The sequence below is a fragment of the Megascapheus bottae genome, chromosome X, assembly GCF_031878675.1.
Source record: "Megascapheus bottae isolate mThoBot1 chromosome X, mThoBot2.hap1, whole genome shotgun sequence".
Lineage (NCBI taxonomy): Eukaryota > Metazoa > Chordata > Mammalia > Rodentia > Geomyidae > Megascapheus > Megascapheus bottae.
In genome coordinates this window covers 23588410-23609157 of record NC_143547.1, presented here as the reverse complement: position 1 = coordinate 23609157, position 20748 = coordinate 23588410, and the positions used below count along the sequence as shown (strand labels likewise).

The following is a 20748-nucleotide window of genomic DNA, read 5'->3' as shown; positions in this document are numbered from 1 at the left end:
AAGGCCTACAACTGACAAAAAAAATACATGAGGCTTGAACACAAAAGCTCAGGGACAGCATCAGGCCCTTAGTTCAAGCCTCAGGAATGTCGTGTGTGTATGCATGCATAAACACCATGCACAAATATTCACACCCCCAAAAAACCCCAATATAAAGAAAAACGCAGAAGTGTGGCTTGGTTCAAGGGTCAGGCAGTAGCCTTGAGCTGAAGAGCTCAGGGACATCCCTCAGGCTGAGTTCTAGCCCCATCACACACACACACACACACACACACACACACACACACACACACACACACACACACACACACACACACACACACACACACACACACACACACACACACACACACACACACACACACACACACACACACACACACACACACACACACTAAATATTAAGTGAGACACTTGCTACTCCCAGGTTTGCCTTTTTATTAAAACTAATCATTTTTCTTTTCTCATAACCTCTATTCAAATGTATTACAGTAAACATACCCACTTGAGACCTTTCACAACTTTTGAAAATCGTCAGTATTGGGCAACAGAACCTACTTCATTGTATCATGTGCATTAAAAAAAACCCAAAACTCTATTCATTGTTAAGACTTCATTTTGGCAAATTGCTTATCCTGATTTTATCCCAACTTTCTATCATTTTGCCATTGATGAATGGAATACAACAGGATGATACACTGCACATTTGTTCTCTTATCACAAAATGTATAAGACAAATTAATTACAGGTAACATTTGACACCAATTAGTTTAAAAAGTTACCTTATATATATGAAGGACAGGAGAAGATGGAAACATTTTCTACAAATCACACTTGCACAGAAACAAGTTCAAAACATAACTACTGTTACTGATTAAATGTTCTTGAAATCTTGAGGAGGGCTTTATAATGATCTTTAGGCTAGCATAAAATTTATAAGCTCCTATAAGAACACAAACCCGAGTTTGATATGAATTTATTTTTTTGGTTCGGTTCTGGGCTTGAACTCAGGACTTGACACATTTCTCAAGCTTAGCTATTTGGTAGTTAATAGGGTTTGGAATCTTGTAGACTTTTCTGCCCATCTGGCTTTGAACTATGATTTCCCCCTGATCCCAGCCTCCTGAGTAACTAGAGTTACAGGCATGAGTCACTGGAACTTAGCCAGATTAATAGTTTGACTAAAGAAAACATGGCATCTAGGAATAGAAGACACAAGCTATTTTTCTTTTAAATTTTGCAGACTAAAAGAAATTTAGGGAAATCAAGACACTTTAAAAGACCTAAAAACACTTAAAAAGCCTAAGAACAGTGCTCAGGCCCTGAGTTCAAGCCCCAAGACTGCCCCCCACAAAAAAACCTTCCTCAATACCAATGTGCCAAAGGGAACGAATTGTTTGTTATGTATTATGCCAGCATAAATTAATCCATTTGTGCTTACAAAATAAAATCACATTTCTTTACAAATGATACTTACTTGCTGTGACAGTGTAATAGTAAGTCAATAATAAATGTCTGCCAAGCCTTTTCTTTACTTAGAGTGTCTAAGGCTGTAGGAATCAAGGCAAAACATAATGTCATCACTTCCAATGCTTCACAGCAAACTTGTTCATCTTCCAAGTCGAGTTCATTGCCTGCATTTGTCTGTAAATTTATAAAAAATAAATTACACCTAGAGAAGCATTTAAGAAAAAAGCTTATGTAACTTCAAGCTAGTGCTTAAAAACTTTCCTACTCAAACCACAATCTGAAATCTCCTTACAGAAAATCAATCTCTCTCTCTCTCTGAACTAGGGTTTGAACTCAGGGCTTGTGCTTGCTAGGCAGATACTGTCACTCGAACTTTAGGCCTCCTAGTTTTTGGGTGGGTGGAGGGCAGGGTCTTACTAGAAGGCAAGAAGGCTGGCTTATAACTTGTAATCCTCCTGCCTCATCTCCTACTAGCTACTCAGGGCTGAGATCTGAGCCCCACATCTGACCTCCGCCAATTCCCTCCTCAAAAAGAAAAAAAAGCCTGTCTAGCTGGGTGTGGTTGGCTCATGCCTGTAATCCTAGCTATGCAGAAGGCTGAGATCAGAGAATCGTGGTTTAAATCCAGCCCAGGAAGGAAAGTCTGTGACTCTTAGCTTTAAATGACCACAAAAAAAGCCATAAGTAGAGATGTGGTTCAAATGATAGAGTGATAGCTTTGAGGAAAAAAGCTTAGGGACAGTGCCCAGGCCCTGAGTTCAATTTCCTGAACTAGTACAAAAAAAACCTAGGCATGAGATGGCAGAGTACCAGGTGTGAGCAAAAAAGGTGAGTGAGAGCAGGGTATCCTGTGTTCAAATTTCAATACTAGCATGCCCATACACGTACATACAAACAAATACTTAAAAGGCCATAACACAATAACAATTAACAAAACACTAACTTACACAGGAGTGAAAAATGATGAAAGAATAAAACAAGAAAAAGCAAATTCACGATGAGACAATTATGTCTGATGTCAGTAAGAAGAAAAACACAGGTTTAGCCAGGAGTCACTAGCTCATGCCTGTAATCTAGCTACCCCAGGAAGTTGATATCTGAGGATTGAGGCTTGAAGCCAGACCTGGCATACAAATCTGAGAGGCTCTTATCTCCAGCAAAATGCGGCAAGTCGAGGCTCAAGTGGTAGAGCACTAGCCTTGACTGGAAAAAACACAAGGCCTTAAGTCGAAGCCCTTATAGTAGCACAAAACACCATCAACAAAAGCCTGTTAAGGGGCCAGGAGTTTGGCCTAGTGGTAGAGTGCCTGCCTGGCATGCATGAAGACCCAGGTTCGATTCCTCGGTACCACATACATAGAAAAAGCCAGAAGTGGTACGGTGGCTCAGGGTAGAACACTAGCCTTGAGGAAAGTCCAAGGACAGTGCTCAGGCCTTGAACTCAAGCCCAGGACTGGCACAAAAATAAAGCCCGTTAAGTAGCTTCATGGTAGGTTTCTAAAAATACCTTTCAAAAAGAAATTTTTACTAAATTCTAAACAATAGTTACCAGTGATTTTTTTCACAATTAAAAACAAGTGACTAGATTTTCACAGATGCATAATTAGACAGCATTTAGCTTTTAAAGGAATATATTGTTATAATTCTTACCTTCTCATAAATTTTAGTAATTTCTTCATTTGGGCTAAATACTAGCTGCAATGCTCCACATCCTGATGCCCAGATAATTTTCTGAATAGCTCTTATTACACAAATATCGGGCATATATCTTGATGCCTAAAACAGAATGTATTATTTAGAAATAGCATTAAGAGTATTACAATGTAAAAAAAGTATTACAATGGAATTGCTAGAAAGAATGTTTTTCCTTATGAACAAAATATAAATTACTATATTGTCCTAATGAAGTTCCAAAGGTTTTTGTCCTTTTGTTCAACAGCATTATGACAAAGTATGCTATGTTAGTACCTGCTCCTGCACTATTTTTTTCATAAGATTCCCAAGACTATAGAGGTATCATCTCACTATTAGTTTCTTATTCAAGAAAAATAAGGATGGGTACTAGTGGCTCACAACTGTAATCGTAGGTACACAGGAGGCTGAGATCTCACTGACAAAAAAAGGGCAAGCAATTCTAGCTTCTACTTTTATTTTTTTATTTATTATTTTTTAACAGTCCTGGCTTGAACTCAGTGCCTGAGCACTGTCCTTGGGCTGTCTCAAGGCTAGAGCTCTACTACTTGAGCCACAGAATCACTTCCAGCTTTTTTCTATGTATGTGGTACCGAGGAATTGAACCTGGGTCTCAACTCCAATTAACCAGAAAAACAAAAGCAGAAGTTGAGCCTTGAGCACAAAAGCTCAGAGATAGCACCAGGCACTGAGTTCAAGCCCCAGGATCAGAGCACATACATAAAAAATTCTAGAAACTCCTCTATAGGAACAAAAAGATCAGTGATTAACAGGGATAAGGAGAAGAACTATAAAGTTGGAAGTGCAAAAGGGCTTAAGAATGGCAGAAGTATCCTGGCACCATGGCTCATGACTGTAATCCTAGCCACTCAGGAGGCTGAGATCTGAGGATCAAGGTTCAAAGCCAACCAAGGCACCAAAGGAGCTGAGACTCCTATCTCCAATTAACCTCTAGAAAACAGGAAGTGGGGCTTGGCTCAAGTAGCCTGGAGCTGAAGAGCTCAGGGACAGCACCCAGGCCAAGTTCAAGACCCATGATCCACCAAAAAAAAAAAAAGAATAGCAGAAGCATTCGGCTTTGGGGTTTCATGTGAGATCCTGGTTTAGATGTTGATACCCAGCACCACAGAAAACAAATTCATACATACATTTGTCAAAATTTCCTGAACTATATACTTTTAGAAAGGTTTTTTACTTATCTCTCTATATATTTTTAAAAAATAGATTAAAAAAATCTATGTTGTTGGGTACCAGTGGCTCAGATCTGTAATCCTAGCTACTCAGGAAGCTTAGATATGAAGATCAAGGTTCAAAGCTAGCTAGATAGCAAAATACTGAAGTGGAGGTATGGCTCGGGTGGTAGAGCACTAGCTGTGAGCAAAAGAGTAGAAAGGCCCAAAGTTCAATTCTCAGTATCAGCACAAAAAATAACGAAAAGCCTGATGTTAAATGAATGTTTAGATAGACTGAGTAAAATGAGTGGGTTAAGGAAAATTACTATTATCCATTTAATACCCCTTACAACATATTAAATGTGTATGCACATACACACACGTGTGTGTATGTATGTGTGTGTATATATAATCTCTAACTTAAAATACTAACCTCATCAGATATCTGTTGAGCAAGACGAACGGACACATTTCTAAGCATGCATTCAGATGATGGGTTAGGAATGCTCTGAAGGGCACTTTGTAGCACCACGGCTTGATCATGAATAACCTGGTTAACCTGAAAGATGTAAACAATTTTGCTTAACAAATAATCTGTACATAACTAAACACAACCATTTGTAGTGCAGTCATCAATTCTCCTTCAAAAATACCTTCTATATATTTACTGTATCACTGTGCCTTATGTAAAATTCACTTCCCATTACCAATAAGGTGTACACTACCATTGTGTCTTACACATTGATGTGTCACATCTCTTTACAAACTTCTATTCTACACTAACCCAAACCAGGTCTCTACATCTGAGCAGTAGAAAAACTATAAAGTCCACAGATGGAGTCTAACCTCATTTAGACTCAATAAATATTTTCACATATTTTTATTTGTTGTTTATCATGGTGCTTGAATTCTGGCCCTGGGTGCTGTCCCTGAGCTCTTCAGCCTAGCACTGCACTACTTAAGCTACAGGGCAACTTCCAGTTTTCTGGTGATTAATTGGAGATAAGAGTCTCACGGACTTTAGTGCCCAGGCTGGCCTTGAACCATGACCCTCAGATCTGTCTCTTGAAGTAGTTAGGATTATAGGCATGAGTGGTACCAGTGCCTGGCAAGAGTTGCACATCTTTCACATACATGCCTCCGGGAAGACCATGTTCATATTCACCATAATACTCAAATTCTATTTTTTTAAAAATTTTCAGATGTATGGTTTCTGTATTTTATATGAAGACTTATCGAATTCTATTTTAAAAAGGGAAAAAAACAAAGACCAGCACCTCAGAAAAAAAGAAATGCTTTTTCTTAATTCAACTTATGTAAATTTACATATAAGAAGCAATAAGTAGCTATTTAAGGCAATACCAAGTTTTAACTTTATAACAATATTTGAGATAATCCTATATATTACATTTCATTTCCTGTTGACTATGTGTTCTTTGATATTAGAGGCAATTAGGTAACTTAGTACCTTTCTCTAAGTACTGAAGAAAGGGTAAAAAAGGAAAGCATATAATTGTGTGTTTGTGTATACTTTTTATTAAGTGTCCATGTCAGGGATCAAGACAAAAACAATCTATTTTGGGGGCAGTGCTGAGGTCTGAACTCAGGTTTTCAGCTTGTTAAAATGGCATTTTAGTGGGGTGCAGTGGCTCACGCCTGTAATCCTAGCTAATCAGGAGGCTGAGATCTGAGGATAATGGTTTAAAGCCAGCCAGAGCAGTAAAGACGTGAGACTCTTATCTCTAGTCAACCACTAGAAAAATTGGAAATGGGGCTGTGGCTCAAGGGGTAGGGCGGTGTCCTTATGCTGAAGAACTCAGGGACAGCTGAAGAGCTCAGGGACAGTGCCCATGCCTAGAGTTCAAACTCCATGACCAACAAAAATAAAAAAGGCATTTTACCACTTAAACCACACCTCCAGCTGCTTTCTGCTGTTTCCCTTATTAGTTTCTAGCAATGGCCTTAACCACTTGGCTATGACTATATTCTTCCCCTTATTTGTTTCGTATGAACTTTTCTGCTCAGGCTGTCTTTGATTCTTGATTCTCAGGAATGAGACAGTGTTGATCAGCAAAAATCTTTTTTGGCCTAAGAAGAAATTATTTTTTTTGCCAGTCCTGGACTTGAGCTCAGGGTCTAGAGCTCTACCACTTGAGCCATAGCACCATTTCTGGCTTTTTTCTATGTATGTGATACCAAAGAATCGAACCCGGGTCTTTGTGCATGGTAGGCAAGCACTCTGCCACTAGGTCAAACTCCCGGTCACAAGAAATTATATTTTTTTAGTCAATTAAAAAATCCTAGACGAGGTGGCGCTGGTGGCTCACGCCTATAATCCTACTCAGACTGAGACCTGAGTCCACAAAGTCCATGAGACTTCGTTTTGAGACTCCCATCTCCAAAAAACAGCCAGAAAACCAAAGTGGCGCTGTAGCTTAAGTGGTAGAACATTAGCCTTGAGATGAAGAGCTCAGGGTCAGCACCCAGGCCCAAAGTTCAAGCCCCACAACTGACTAAAAACATATCCAAACAAAATATGGCTAAGGGGTGTGGTTCATGTCACAGGCTCTGATTTCATTCCTTGGTACAACAAAGTCGTCCCTCACAAAATGATCTTAGTGAAAGAACCAATGTAAAATTTAAGTTATCTGCTGATCTGCCAGGCACTGGTTGTTCATGCCTGTAATCATAGCTACTCAGGAGATTGATATCTGAGGATCATGGTTCAAAGCTAGCCCGGGCAGGAAAAGTCCATGATACTCCAATTAATCACAGAAAAATCCACAAGTGGTGTGTGGCTCAAGTGAAAGGACTTTAGGGATAGCACCAAGGCCCTGAGTTGTAGGCTCAGGACTGGCAAAAAAAAATAATATGTCATCGTTATTTTTTTTTTGGTGCCAATCCTTAGATTTGAACTCAGAGCCTGGTCACCATTCCTTGAGATTTTTTGGCACAAGGGTAAGTGTTCTACCATTTGAGCCGCAGCCTTACTTCCAGTGTTTCGCTATTTAATTAGAGGTAAGTCTCACGAAATTCTTTGCCCAGCTGGCTTTGAATCATGATCATCACATTTCAGCCTCCTGAGTAACTGGGATTACAGGTAAGAGCCACCAATACCCAGCTGAATTTTTACTTTTTCATGGAAAATTTCTAACACACTAAAATGTTCAAAATATCATAATCAAGTTTGAAGTACTCATCACCCTGCTTCAGTACTGTTAACCAGGGACCAAAATCTAGGTAGTTGCCCTTGCTTCTTATCACAGGATTGTTTTTTCAAGATCAAAGCCATCTCTAAAGAAAATCTCAATCTCAGTTACTTGGGAGACAGCTAGGAAGGGAGACAGGAAGGATCACCCCTTTTTGGCAAGCCTGGGCCAAAAAAGGAAGACAGACACCATCTTGGGGGCTGGGAGTTTGGCCTAGTGGTTAAAGTGCTTGCCTAGCATGCACAAAGACCCGGGTTTGATTCTTTGGTACCACATACATACAAAAAAGCCCGAAGTGGTGCTGAGGCTCAAGTGCAAGAGCTCTAGCCTCGAGAAAGCCCAAGGACAGTGCTCAGGCCCTGAGCTCAAGCCCAGGACTGGCAAAGAAAAAAAAAAAATGTCAGGGGCTGGGTGTATGGCCTAGTGGTAGAGTGCTTGCCTAGCATGCATGAAGCCCTGGGTTTGATTCCTTGGTACCACATATAGAGAAAATGCCAGAAATGATGCTGTGGTTCAACTGGTATAGCAGAAGCCTTGAAGTAAAAGCCCAAGGACAGTGTTCTGGCCCTGTCCTGAGTTCAAGCTCCAGGACTGGCAAAAAAAAAATAATTAAGCCAGGGGGCTGGCAATGTGGTGTAGTGGTAGTGTTTAAACATTAAGTCCTGGGTTTTATTTCTCAGTACCAAATAAATAGAAAAAGCTGGAAGTGGTCCTGTAGGTCAAAGTTGGTAACGTGCTAGCCTTGAGCAAAAGAAGCTGTGCCTAGGCCCTGAGTTCAAGCCCAAAAAAGCCATAGTGGTTCATTGTCAGAATCTCAGATGTGCAAGAGGAAGAGGAGTATTTGTTCAAGGCTTACTTGGTCAAAAAGAAGAATATATGAAAACTGAGGTGAAAAGGGCTGTATGTATGGTTCAAGAGATTCTCAGAATGCACAAACCCAGTACCTTCACCCCCCCACAAATCTCTGACTTTTATCTTCCACCAATAGTGAAAACAGCCACTTATAAATAAGTATCAAATTCTGGCATGTCTTGAGGAATTTTGTGACATGGATCAGGGTATCACACCAAAGCAAAGCAAGAGTCAGAACAAGCTCAGAACTAGAGGTTAAGCTGATTAAAGTGGGAAGGGAAGTAGACAACATGTTAAATCCAATTGCATTTTTTTCTATCACTTGTATCTTTAGTTATCTGCTAGGCACAAGATAATAAGATACATGGGTTTTGGTTTAAAATAACTGAGAGCCAAGAAGATTCAAGTAGGTTGAGGGGGAATTGCCATCTCACTGAAGAGCATTTGCACTATAACAAGATAGTCACCAGAAAGAACTTTCAACATTTTGAGTAAGCCTTGAATTACACACTTTTTTTTTGGCCAGTCCTGGGCTTGAGCTCAGGGCCTGAGCACTGTCTTAGACTTCCTCAAAGCTTGAACTCTACCACTTTAGCCTCAGCACATGTTCCAGCTTTTTTCTACGCATGTGGTACCAAGGAATTGAACCCGGGTCTTTGTGCATGCTAGGCAAGCACTCTACCATTAGGTCAAACTCCCGGCCCGAATTGCACACTTTTAAGTTATCAAGAATTATGATCTTAAAATTTACTATCTATGGTTAATAGAGAGCTTAAAAGTCTGTATTACCGATGGATTCACGCCTTCTGCACTTGGCTGACAAGCTTCTGCCACAGCCCGAACATGGCCATATCCAATGGCAGTTAGCAACAGTTTAGCTATTTTAAGAGCATTGAGGTAGGCACCCCTTCGAGTTTCCATGTCTGCATTTGGTAAGAAGTTATTTCTTGTTAGCATACTCAGGACAAGGGGTAGACCACCACTTTTCAAAAAGTGAAATTGAAAATCAGAGGAATCCTCAGCTAGGGGTGCACCAGCAGGCATTAGCAAGGCATAAACGACCTGGAAACAAGGGGAGAGAGAAAGTACTGTATAAAACTCTTTAATATAACCATATATATGTATATAAGAATTTGCTTATCACAGATTTCAAAAATATTGTATTACAAGATTATCTCTAGTCTACTATCACAGATAAAAGATCTCAGCTGAGTGGCTCACGACTAAAATCCTATCAGTTCTGGAGACTGAGATTTGAGGATCTCAGCTTGAAATCAGGGAAAGTTCACAGCCCCTTTTTTGTGGTCATTGGGGATTAAATTTGTAGCTTGGGCCTTGCTCCTAAGCTCTTCAGGTCAAGGATAGTACTCTACCACTTGGAGCCACAGCTCACTTACGGTTTTCTGGTGATTAATTGGAGATAACAGTCAAACAGACAAGCTAAGCTTTGAATCACAATCCTCAGATCTCAGCTTCCTGATTACAGGGTAAGCCACTTGCTCCTGGCCACCACAGGCCTCTTATCTCCAATTGAACATCAAAAAATCTAAAACTAGGGCTGTGGCTCAAGTGGTATAGTGCTAGCCTTGAGCAAAAAACAGTCACAGATAGCACTCAGGACTTGAGTTCAAGCCCTAGTACTGGTGCATTTGCAGGTGCATGTGCGTGCACACACACACCACTTATAAATAAATTCAAAGAGGAAATACTAACCTCAGTTAAGTATAGCACTTGTGAGGCTGAAGGACCAAAGAAGAGTGAGTCAAGAGATGGACTAAGGCTGCTTTCTCCAAGTTTGGCATGGTCTAAACAAATAGCTCTTAATTTTTCTATTGTTGTGCTATCTGTAAGAAAAAGAAATGGTTCAAAACAAAATATATTCATTTTTGTACTCATAATATTGAACTGATATTTTGAAAAGCATTTAAAACGAAATAGCAATTTAATCAGATGAACCACAGGCTCCAAAATTTTCAGAGAAAACCAGAACCCAGATTTACCTGACTCCCCGCCAAAATAAACCCCACAAAGGACCTTTTTATCACTTAGCTTAAGTACAAGAGAACAAACAAGTCGTTCATTCTCTATGCAACATGCCCTCTCGTCTGCTAGAGACTAACAAAACATAACATACTAAGAAAAAATTAGCTTTTCTCTTAAACTTCTGTTATTTGCCCCTGTGCACACGTGCACATGTATGTGTGCACACGTGTGCATGCACATACACACACATTTTTTTTTTTGCCAGTCCAGGGCCTTGAACTCAAGGCCTGTCCTTGGGCTTTCTCAAGGCTAGAGCTATACCACTTGAGCCACAGCGCCACTTCCTACTTCTGGCTTTTTTTTTCTATGTATGTGGTACTGAGGAATAGAACCAGAGTCTTCGTGCATGCTAGGCAAGCACTCTAACACTAAGCCAAACTCCCGGCCCCGGCACATATATTTTTAAAACCCACTTTATTGTTACCGTAAAGGAGATGTACAAGTAGTTTATAAGTCAGATAAAGAATACATTATCTTTTTTTTTTGCCAGTTCTGGGCTTGAGCTCAGGGCTTGAGCACTGTCCTTGGACAGTGGAGCTCTACCACTTGAGCCTCAGCACCACTTCTGGCTTTTTTCTATGTATGTGGTACCAAGGAATAGAACCCGGGTCTTCGTGCATGCTAGGCAAGCACTTTAACCACTAGGCCAAACTCCCAGCCCAAGGATACGTATCTTTTTGAACAACTTCATTCTTTCCTTCCTTCTTTCTGCATTTTCTATGGCTGAAGTCAGTGTCCAGTGAGTATCATTGCTGCATTTGTTCATCCTTTGCCCCATCATATCTGTGACACTTCTTTTTTGCCAGTCCTGGGGCTTTAACTCAGGGCCTGGGCACTGTCCTTGGGCTTTCTCAAGGCTAGTGCTCTACTCTTGAGCCACAGCACCACTTCCAGCCATTTCTGTGTATGTGAACCAAGGAATCGAACCCAGAGCCTCATGCATATGCTAGGCAACCACTCTACCACTAGGACTTGTTTCTGGCCCTGTGACAATGTTTTAACAAGCTTGCTTCACTTAAAGAGACATAGTGGTACCCAAGAAACTGAACTGTAAAAAGAAAACAAAAAAACTGCCTAATGTTTATTACCTCAAAGTAAGCAGAAGTATAATTACTGGGGACTTAGGTTTCCCCCTGCCTGTCTTTTACACTAAGATGATACCAAACAAATCAATTCAAAATAAAAAAATCCCGTCAGCATTAAGAGCTTGGACATAAGCTCTTAAGACATAATATACAGTAACAATGTATTCCCTAAAAACAAACAATATAACATCTATATCTAAGTTTCAAAATACTAAGAATAGGGCCGGAAGTCTGGCCTAGTGGTAGAGTGCTTGCCTAGCATGCACAAATACCCAGGTTTGATTCCTCGGTACCACATACATAGAAAAAAGCTGGAAGTGGTACTGAGGCTCAAGGGGTAGAGGTCTAGTCTTGAGAAAGTCCAAGGACAGTGCTCAGGCCCTGAGTCCAAGCCCAAGACTGGCAAAAAAATACTAAGAATACAACCAAAGAGGATAAAAGAGAGCTCAAGAAAAGAAAGTCTGAATTCTAAGCAAGATCTCAGATTACAATTTATTCCTCTGAATCAAATAGATGTCCATTTTGCAGCTATTTTAGCTCTCACTTTGTGTACTAAAATGATTTTATGTCCCTGATATGTATGTTCATTAAGACAAAAAAATTTAAACTACTCATAATGCTGTCTCCCAGAGTGTTTTAAAAAAACAACATTTTGGCCAGTCATCGATGGCTCAAGCCTGAAATCCTAGCTACTCAGGAAGCTAAGATCAGAGGATTAAGGTTGAAAGCCAGCCTGGGCAAGAAAGGGAGAAAGGGAGATTTTTTTTTTGGGGGGGGGGGATTATGGGGCTTGAACTTGGCCTGGACACTGTCCCTGAGCTCTGCAGCTCAAGGCTACCGCCCTACCCCTAGGCCTGGGCAGTGTCCCTGAGCCCTTCAGCTCAAGGCTACTGCCCTAGCTTTGAGCCAAGCCCCACTTCCCATTTTCTAAAGGTTAACTGGAGATAAGAGTTTCAGGTCCTTTTGTGCCTGGGCTGGCTTTGAACCCTGATCCTCAGATCTCAGCCTCCTGAGTAGCTAGGATTACAGGCGTGAGCCATCACATCAGCAAAAGGGAGATTCTTATCTCCAATTACTCACCAAAAAAGCTGGAAGTGTGACTGTGACTGAAGTGGTAAAGCGCTAGTTTTGAGCAAAAGGTCAGGGACAGAACCCAGGCCCCAAATTCAAGCCTTATGATGAACACACACATATAAAAAGTATTTCTGGGCTGCGATTGTGGTTTAGTGGCGGCAGAGCGCTTGCCTAGCATGCACAAATCCCTGGGTTCCATTCCTCAGTACCATATTAACAGAAAAACACAGAAGTGTTGCTGTGGCTCATATGCTAGAGCATTAGCATTCAGCCAAAGAAGCTCAGGAACAAAGCCAAGGCCCTGAGTTCAAGCCCTAAGAATGGCAAAAAAAAGAGTACTTCCCTCACAGAAATGTGATAACTTTTAAGCAATCTCATCAGTGCGACAAACTTACAATAGACTGCCACTTTTTTGGTGCTGGCTTGAACTCAGGTCCTGGGCATCGTCAGTCTCTAAGCTTTTGTACTCAAGGCTAGTGCTGTATTACTTCAGTCACAGCTCTGCTTCTGGCTGGTCTTGTGATTGAACTCAAGGGCCTTGAGCTTTTGTTTTTGTGTTCAACATTAGTACCCTACCACTTGCCACTTTTGGCTTCCTTTTCTTTTTTTTTTTGGTGGTTAATTTGGGTCTCATCAACTTTCCTACTTGGGCTAGCTTCTCAGGCCAGGAGTCTGGCCTAGTTATTATTAAGTGTTTGCCTAGCATGCATAAAGACCTGGGTTCGATTCCTCGGTACCACATACATAGAAAAGTGAGAAGTGGTGCTGTGACTCAAGTGGTAGTCCTGAGACATCCCAAGGGCAGTGCTCAGGCTCTGAAATCAAGCTCCAGGACTGGCAAAAACAAAACATTTGATCCTCAGATCTTAGCCTCCTGAGTAGCTAGGATTATAGGTATATACCACCCACACTTGGCAGACAGCATATTTTAAGATTCAGCTTTACAAAACTGCAATAAAATGGTAGTTTAAACTTTTTTTCATTTGCGCCAGTACTGGGGCTTGAACTCATGGCTTGGGTGCTGTCCTTTAGCTTTTTTTTTATAAAAGAAAAAGGTTTTATTCAGGAGGCAATCAAGGAGACAGGAAAACATTTCTAGGGTTACTGATAGGATAAAGAAACAGGGTGTTCCGAATGCATGGGGAAAGGTGATTGTGGGTAAGGAAAATTAACCAGCAGTCTGCATGTGTAATCTAATTTCATGGTCTTCACTGAAAACACTGTCATTAGCATGATCTGAGGGTGGAGTTTTGACCCTCTGACATCAACAAAATCAACCACTGGATCCTCCTTTAGCATTTTTGCTAGAGTTGGTGTTCTATCACTTGAGCCACATGGGAAATGCCAGCTTTTCGGTAGTTAATTACAGATAAAGAGTCTTTCCTGCTAGGGCTGGCTTCAAACCAGGATGACTCAGACCTTAGCCTCATGAGTAGCTAAGATTAAAGGTATGAGCTATTGGGAAATGGAAGCTCTTATAAGGAAAAACAAAATATTCTTTATTCACTATGGAACAAAAGAGTTTATGTTCTGCTGTTGCATGTAGAAAAAGAACAGAGACACTTTGAAAATTTCTGACAGAAACATAAAATTATCCAGAAAAAACTGAAGTTTAAAGGTAAGTCACATCAGAGGGAGTTACTAGACTTCAGGTAAAAACACAAACAGAGATCCCAGGAGCGGGGCCTAGTGGTAGAGTGCTCGCCTAGTATGCACGAAGCCCTGGGTGCGATCACATACACAGAAAAAGTCAGAAGTGTCACTGTGGCTCAAGTGTCAGAGTGCTAGCCTTGGGCAAAACAAAACAACCCCTCCCAAAAAAACCCAGAAGAATTCATTAGGAAAAACTGACTGAACATTAACTTTTCTAGAACCTCTCCTTCCCTCTTTTCCAGATGGTACAGACTCTGATATCCAACCACTGGGATCAAGACATCCTCCTGCCTCAGCCTCCCAAGTAGCTAGTATCTGGGATTATAGCCACAGCACCAGCTTCCTTACTTTCGGAATTGTGTATATGTGCATGTCTAACAACCATACGAATAGAGTGGTCAACATTTGTTAAATGCTACTTCATTTAATAACAAGTTTCTAATAGTTTGGAAGCTCCCCCCCCAAACTAAGAAAACTTACATCTCAAACTACACAGTAGCAACAAGAATTACACTTAATCACCCTGCTTTTTCAGGAGTGTCGTTTTTTTTTTTTTTAATTCTCTTAATTTTTTTAAAGGAGTGTCTTTTAAATTTAGGTCTTTTATTATAGCTCATACCTGGGAATCTACCATTTGAACTATGTTTCCACTTCTGGCTTTTTGTTGGTTAGTTGGAGATAGAAGTCGCAGTTTTGTCTGCCAATGTTGGCTTCAAACCTTTATCCTTAGACATCAGCCTCCTGAGTAATTAGGATGGTAACAGGTGTGAGCCATGGGTCCCCAGTTCATTATTATGATGATCGGAATTTTTTTTGTTGGTTGTGGGGCTTGAACACTCTTGCTGAAGGCTAGCACTATACCACTTTAAGTGACAGCGCTAACTTTTGGTTTTCTGCTGGTTAATTGGATGTAAATATCTCACAGATTTTCCTGCTGGGACCGGCTTCAAACTACGATTCTCAGACCTTAGCCTCCCAAGTAACTAGGATTTGTAGGTGTGAGCCACCAATACCCAGCTATTTTTTTTATTAATGTGATATTTAAAATCTACCTGGAAAAGGAGGAGCTAGTCATATTTAGGGTGTTAAAGATCAATCTGGATAAGGGAAGTTTACACAAGGGAATAACTCAGCAGTAAGAGTCAATTCAACCTGCATAAAGAGAGCTTCTATAAGGTAAGTAAGACCCACAACTAAAAACTACAGTCCTGATGGGAGCCAGTGGCTCATGTATTTAACCTTAGCTACTGAAGAGGCTGACATGTGAGGATCATGGTTTGAGGCTATCCCAGGCACGAAAGTCCATGAGACTCTTATTTCCAATTAATCATCAAAAAGTAAGAAGTAGGGGCCGTGAGTTTGGCTTAGCAGTCGAGTGCTTGCCTAGCATGCACGAAGACCCAGGTTCAATTCCTCGGTACCACATACATAGAAAAAAGCCAGAAATGGTACTGTGGCTCAAGTGGTAGAGCTCTAGCCTTGAGAAAGTCCAAGGACAGTGCCGAGGCCCTGAGTTCAAGCCCCGGGACTGGCCAAAAAAAGAAAAAAAAGTCAGAAGTAGAGCTCTGGCTCAGGTGATAGAGTACTAACTTTGAGCAAAAAAGCTTAGGGACAGTGTCCACCCAGGCCTAAGTTCAAGTCCCAGGACAAGCACAAACAGGACAAAACCAAATCTAAAGAATAGGTGGGGGTGGTGATGAAATATTTACATATAAATAGAATAATAGGAAAAGACGTTAAAGGATAATGGGAACCAGGTTTTTCACTATCAGAGGAAGGAACTATAAATATAGGAAGACAGAAAGCCTGCAAGAACTTATGATGCATTAGAATAAAGGAACAAGTATGATGCTATGGTTTTTAAAGTACACACACACACACACACACACACACACACGCACACGCACACGCACACGCACACGCACACACATGTGTGAAAGCAGCCAAGTCTCCTGGGAGATTTGGCTGATTCTAGGGTATGATAGAATACAAGATCCAATCAGCATAGAATATCTTAAGCTAAAACCATCCAAATGATCTAAGAATGACGACATATGTAAGTACAAGAAACTATACTGAATGAAGAGTCTATTGACCAAATTAGAGATATAAGTGATAGTAATAGAATATTACCCTGGAACATAATAATAAACCATGAGGTGATACAAATATAAATCATTATGCTGGCTGGTGCCGGTGGCACATGCCTATAATCCTAGCTACTCAGGAGGCTGAGATCTAAGGATCATGGTTCAAAGCCAGCCTAGGCATGAAAGTTCATGAGGCTTTTTTGTTGTTGTTAATGGTCATGGGGCTTTAATTCTGGGCCTGGGTGCTGTCCCTGAGCTCATCAGATCCAGGCTACCACCGTACCCCTTTCTAGTGGTTAATTGGGGGTAGGCATCTCATATACTTTAGTGCCGTGACTGGCTTTGAACCACGATCCTTAGATCTCAGCCTCCTCAGTAGCTAGGATTACAGGTGTGAGCCACCATTATGAGACTCTTATCATCAATTAACCACCAGAAAACTGGAATTGGTGCTGTGGCTCAAGTGGCAGAGTGCTAGCCTTGAGCTGAAAAGCTCTCAGGCCTAGAGTTCAAGCCCCATGATAGACATATACACTGACCATGTTGGTACAGGTCTATAATCCTAGTTATTTACAAGACTAAGGCAGGAAAATCATAAGTTCAAGGCTGTTGTGGCAAAATTGGCAAGATTCTGCTTCAGAAACAAAACACAAAGGGAATAGTGACATAGGTCAAGTGATAGAGTAATTGCATAAACAAATTAAAGGAAATACTTAAGGAGCAGTAAAGTCCAGTCAAGTGATCATCCCAGAGTAACAGTAAAAACTGAAATAATGCTCCATATGAGAGGATACACTGAGAATAGCATAGGTTCTATTTCTGTGGTACTTGTAAAGACATATTTAATCATGAAACAAATGAATATTGTACAAACTAAAGGCTTTTTAATTTTGAAACATCACAATACAAAGGCCAAAGACAAAATGAAGACCTATTTCAAAAGAAAGTTATATATCAACTAAGTGAAATATAGGACTTTGAAATGTATCTTTTTGTTCTGAAGGAGATTATCAGATTATCTAGTTTAGGTAGTTGTATTTTAGCTATATACACAATATTCTTATTTGTAAGAAATATATAATAAGGGACTTGTGGGACCATGGAATGGGAGATCAACAAATGATACTCAAATGAATCAAAAGGAATTTTTTTCTCTTTTCTTGGTGCCAATAATGAGGTGTGAACTATATTGATTCTGGGTGCTACTGGCTCACGCCAATAATCGTCAGTGCCCAGGAGGCTGAGATCTGAGGACTGTGGTTTGAAGCCAGCTGGGGAACAAAGTCCATGAGACTCATATCTCCAGTTAACCAGCAATAAAAGCTGGAAGTGGAGCTATGACTCAAGTGGTAGAGTGATAGCATTGAGTACAAAAGCTCAGAGACAGTGTCCAGGCCTAGCATTCAAGCTCTAGGACCAGCACGTGCGTGTGCACATGCACATGCATGCACACAAGCACACACACACACACACACACACAATTAAATTGGATAGGACTGAATGATGTGCTAACTGAATCTTCTCTCCCTGAGAACTCTTGATTTCAAAGGAATATATATCTATGAGAACAGAACGTTGGGAATGTACTCATGAGAAATAAAATCCTACAGGAAAAAGGTCTCTCTTCAGAATATAAAACTTTTTCTTTTTCCGAGAACAATCTGGAAGTAAATAAACAGTAGAGTATATAGAAAAGAAAAAAAACAGCAGAAGAGTTGCAAAAATGTAAGCAAACCACTGCAAAGATGGGAAAAATTTAAGAGAAAGGTTATGAAAATCATAACTAGCAGATTCAACATGAGACAGATATTTTAAAGACACAAAAAGCAAAACACACAGCTGAGAAGTAGCTCAGTGTCAAAGTGCTTGCCTAGCAAGTGCAACGTCCTGGGTTCTATCCCCAGTACAAAATAAAGGCAAACCACAGACAACACAACTATCAAGGAAAACCACCAACAAAATCCTAAATATTTCTCAACTGAAGTATATCCAGACCTATTGAACAACCACCATGAAACAGATCTAAGTTCACCAAGGGGGGTGGTGTGTGTGTGTGTGTGTGTGTGTGTGTGTGTGTGTGTGTGTGTGTGTGTGTGTGTGTGTGTGTGTGTGTGTGTGTGTGTGTGTGTGTGTGTGTGTGTGTGTGTGTGTGTGTGTGTGTGTGTGTGTGTGTGTGTGTGTGTGTGATGTAATTTCAAAATTCAAGGACAAAAATCAAACTTTGCAGAAACATAATCATATCATAAATAGAAACTATGAGGTCTTTTTGATCATCTACCAGCACTACCACCAGCTAGGAGGAGTAAGTTTTCAACAAAGAATTCTCTTCTTAAACTATTACTCATACAAGTGAGTTAGGTTACATTCACATGTTATGTCTGAAACAAAAAATCTACCTTCCACATACCTGTTCATCTAAGTATAGGAAGATGTACTTCAACACAATCTCAAAAGGGGCCTAAAGATATAGGAGTTGGTTAATATGAGTCTGACACAAGAGAATTGTAGAAAGTAGTCCCCAATTGAAAGCTGTGTGACAAAGAACAACCAGATGAGAGGAGGAAGAGGAAGAAAGTTCTAGGACAAGAGAATTGGCAGATTATATAACAAATTATGTAAAGTTATTTATTTTGTTCGTGGGGCTTAAACTCTGGAACTGGGCACTGTCCCTGAGCTCTTTAGCGCAAGGCTACTGCCCTACCACTTGAGCCACAGTGCCACTTCCGTTTTCTAGTGGTTAATTGGAGATAAGAGTCTCTCGGACTTTAGGGGCTGGGCTGGCTTTGAACTGCAATCCTCAGATCTCAGTCTCCTGAGTAGCTAGGATTACAGGCATGAACCACCACGCCCAGCCTGGAAAGTTACCTTGAGAACTTATTAAAAGGATAAAATTGGGCCAGGAGTTTGGCTTAGTGGTAGAGTGCTTGTCTAGCATGCACGAAGACCTGGGTTCGATTCCTCAGTACCACATACGTAGCAAAAAGCCAGAAGTGGTGCTGAGGCTCAAGTGGTAGAATGCTAGCCTTGAGAAAGTCCAAGGACAGTGCTCAGGCCCTGAGCTCAAGGCCAGGACTGACAAAAAAAGGATAAAGTTGAAAGTCACTATTTCGAAGGAATAAGAACAATGATGTTAATAACACATAATCCATAGGATAGTATATTTGTAGGCAAACATTTTCTGTAGAGCAGGGAGTTTGGCCTAGTGGTTAAAGTGCTTGCCTAGCATGCACGAAGACCCGAGTTCGATTCCTTGGTACCACATACATACAAAAAAAAAAGCCGGAAGTAGTGCTGAGGCTCAAGTGGTAGAGCTCTAGCCTTGAGAAAGTCCAAGGACAGTGCTCAGGCCCTGAGCTCAAGCCCAGGACTGGCAAAAAAAAAAAAAACATTTTCTGTAAAGGGCCAGAGACTATTTTAGGCTTGAAAACTACATGATCTCTTCTGCAATTACTGAGATCTGCTCTTTCAAGACAAAAGTAGTTCAAGATATTTTGTGAATAAATAAGCATGGCTGTTTACAAATAAAACTTTGGTTATGACAATTATATCACATTAAAATTTACATGTATACAATCTTCATAGCTTTTCATTTAATTTTTAAAAGCAATTTTAACTTGGCACTGGTGGTTCCTGCTTGTTATCCTAGCTACTCAGGAGGTTGAGATATAAGGATTGTGGTTTGAAGCCAGCCAGGGCAGTAAATTTGTGACACTCTTTTTTTTTTAAATTTTTTATTATCGAGGTAATGTATGGATGGGTTACAGTTACATTCGCTAGATAGTACATGCATTACATCTCATACACTGATACCTGTTTCTTATGTTCTTGTCCCAATTTCCTTTCCCTTACCCCCTCCCAATCACCTTGTTTTCCCCCTTCCCTTTTCTATTTCAAAATCTGTGACACTCTTATCTCCTATTATTCTCAGAAAAAGCCAGGAAGTGGTGCTGTGGCTCAAGTGGTAGAGCACAGCCTTAAGATAAAGGAGCTCAAGGACAGTGCCCAGGTCCAAAGTACCAGCCTAAGGGCTAGCAAAAAAATTTAAAAAAACTAGAGATCTTTCTTATATTTTTGAAATGTATAAAAACAGATGTGGTAGGATAGATTTTACTTTTGGGATATAGTTTACCAATTCTTTTTTACGTGGAGTTTGTTAGCTAATGTATCTTCTTATTGTTTAGCATGTACTTTTATCACCATTTAAAAATTCTTACCTGGTGGCATAAGTTTCATTAGCACTCTTGCTCCATCTCTAAGAGGTGGCATGTTTAGGCTGCTACCTAAGTCTGCAACTTGCCAAAGGAAAGTGATGTACCTGGGATGCAGTGACATTATCTAGAATACAAAATACATACAATAATTATCTATAAGTTACTCCTCTCTAGAATTGGAATCCGTAAGAGTTAAT

At 40.4% G+C, this 20748-nt stretch overlaps 1 protein-coding gene across 5 annotated transcripts in view; it reads right to left on the bottom strand.

Annotated features, from left to right (window-relative positions):
• Nucleotides 1-20748, bottom strand: part of Usp9x (ubiquitin specific peptidase 9 X-linked) — a 130734-nt gene that overhangs the window by 39661 nt on the left and 70325 nt on the right. For all 5 annotated transcript variants that reach the window (XM_090325744.1, XM_090325745.1, XM_090325747.1 and 2 more), the window contains 6 exons: nucleotides 20555-20675; nucleotides 10109-10239; nucleotides 9185-9457; nucleotides 4768-4893; nucleotides 3121-3246; nucleotides 1478-1644 (listed from right to left, as the gene is read on the bottom strand). In XM_090325744.1, the coding sequence (XP_090181870.1) occupies nucleotides 1478-1644; nucleotides 3121-3246; nucleotides 4768-4893; nucleotides 9185-9457; nucleotides 10109-10239; nucleotides 20555-20675 (944 nt within the window). The remainder of the gene's footprint in view (nucleotides 1-1477; nucleotides 1645-3120; nucleotides 3247-4767; nucleotides 4894-9184; nucleotides 9458-10108; nucleotides 10240-20554; nucleotides 20676-20748) is intronic.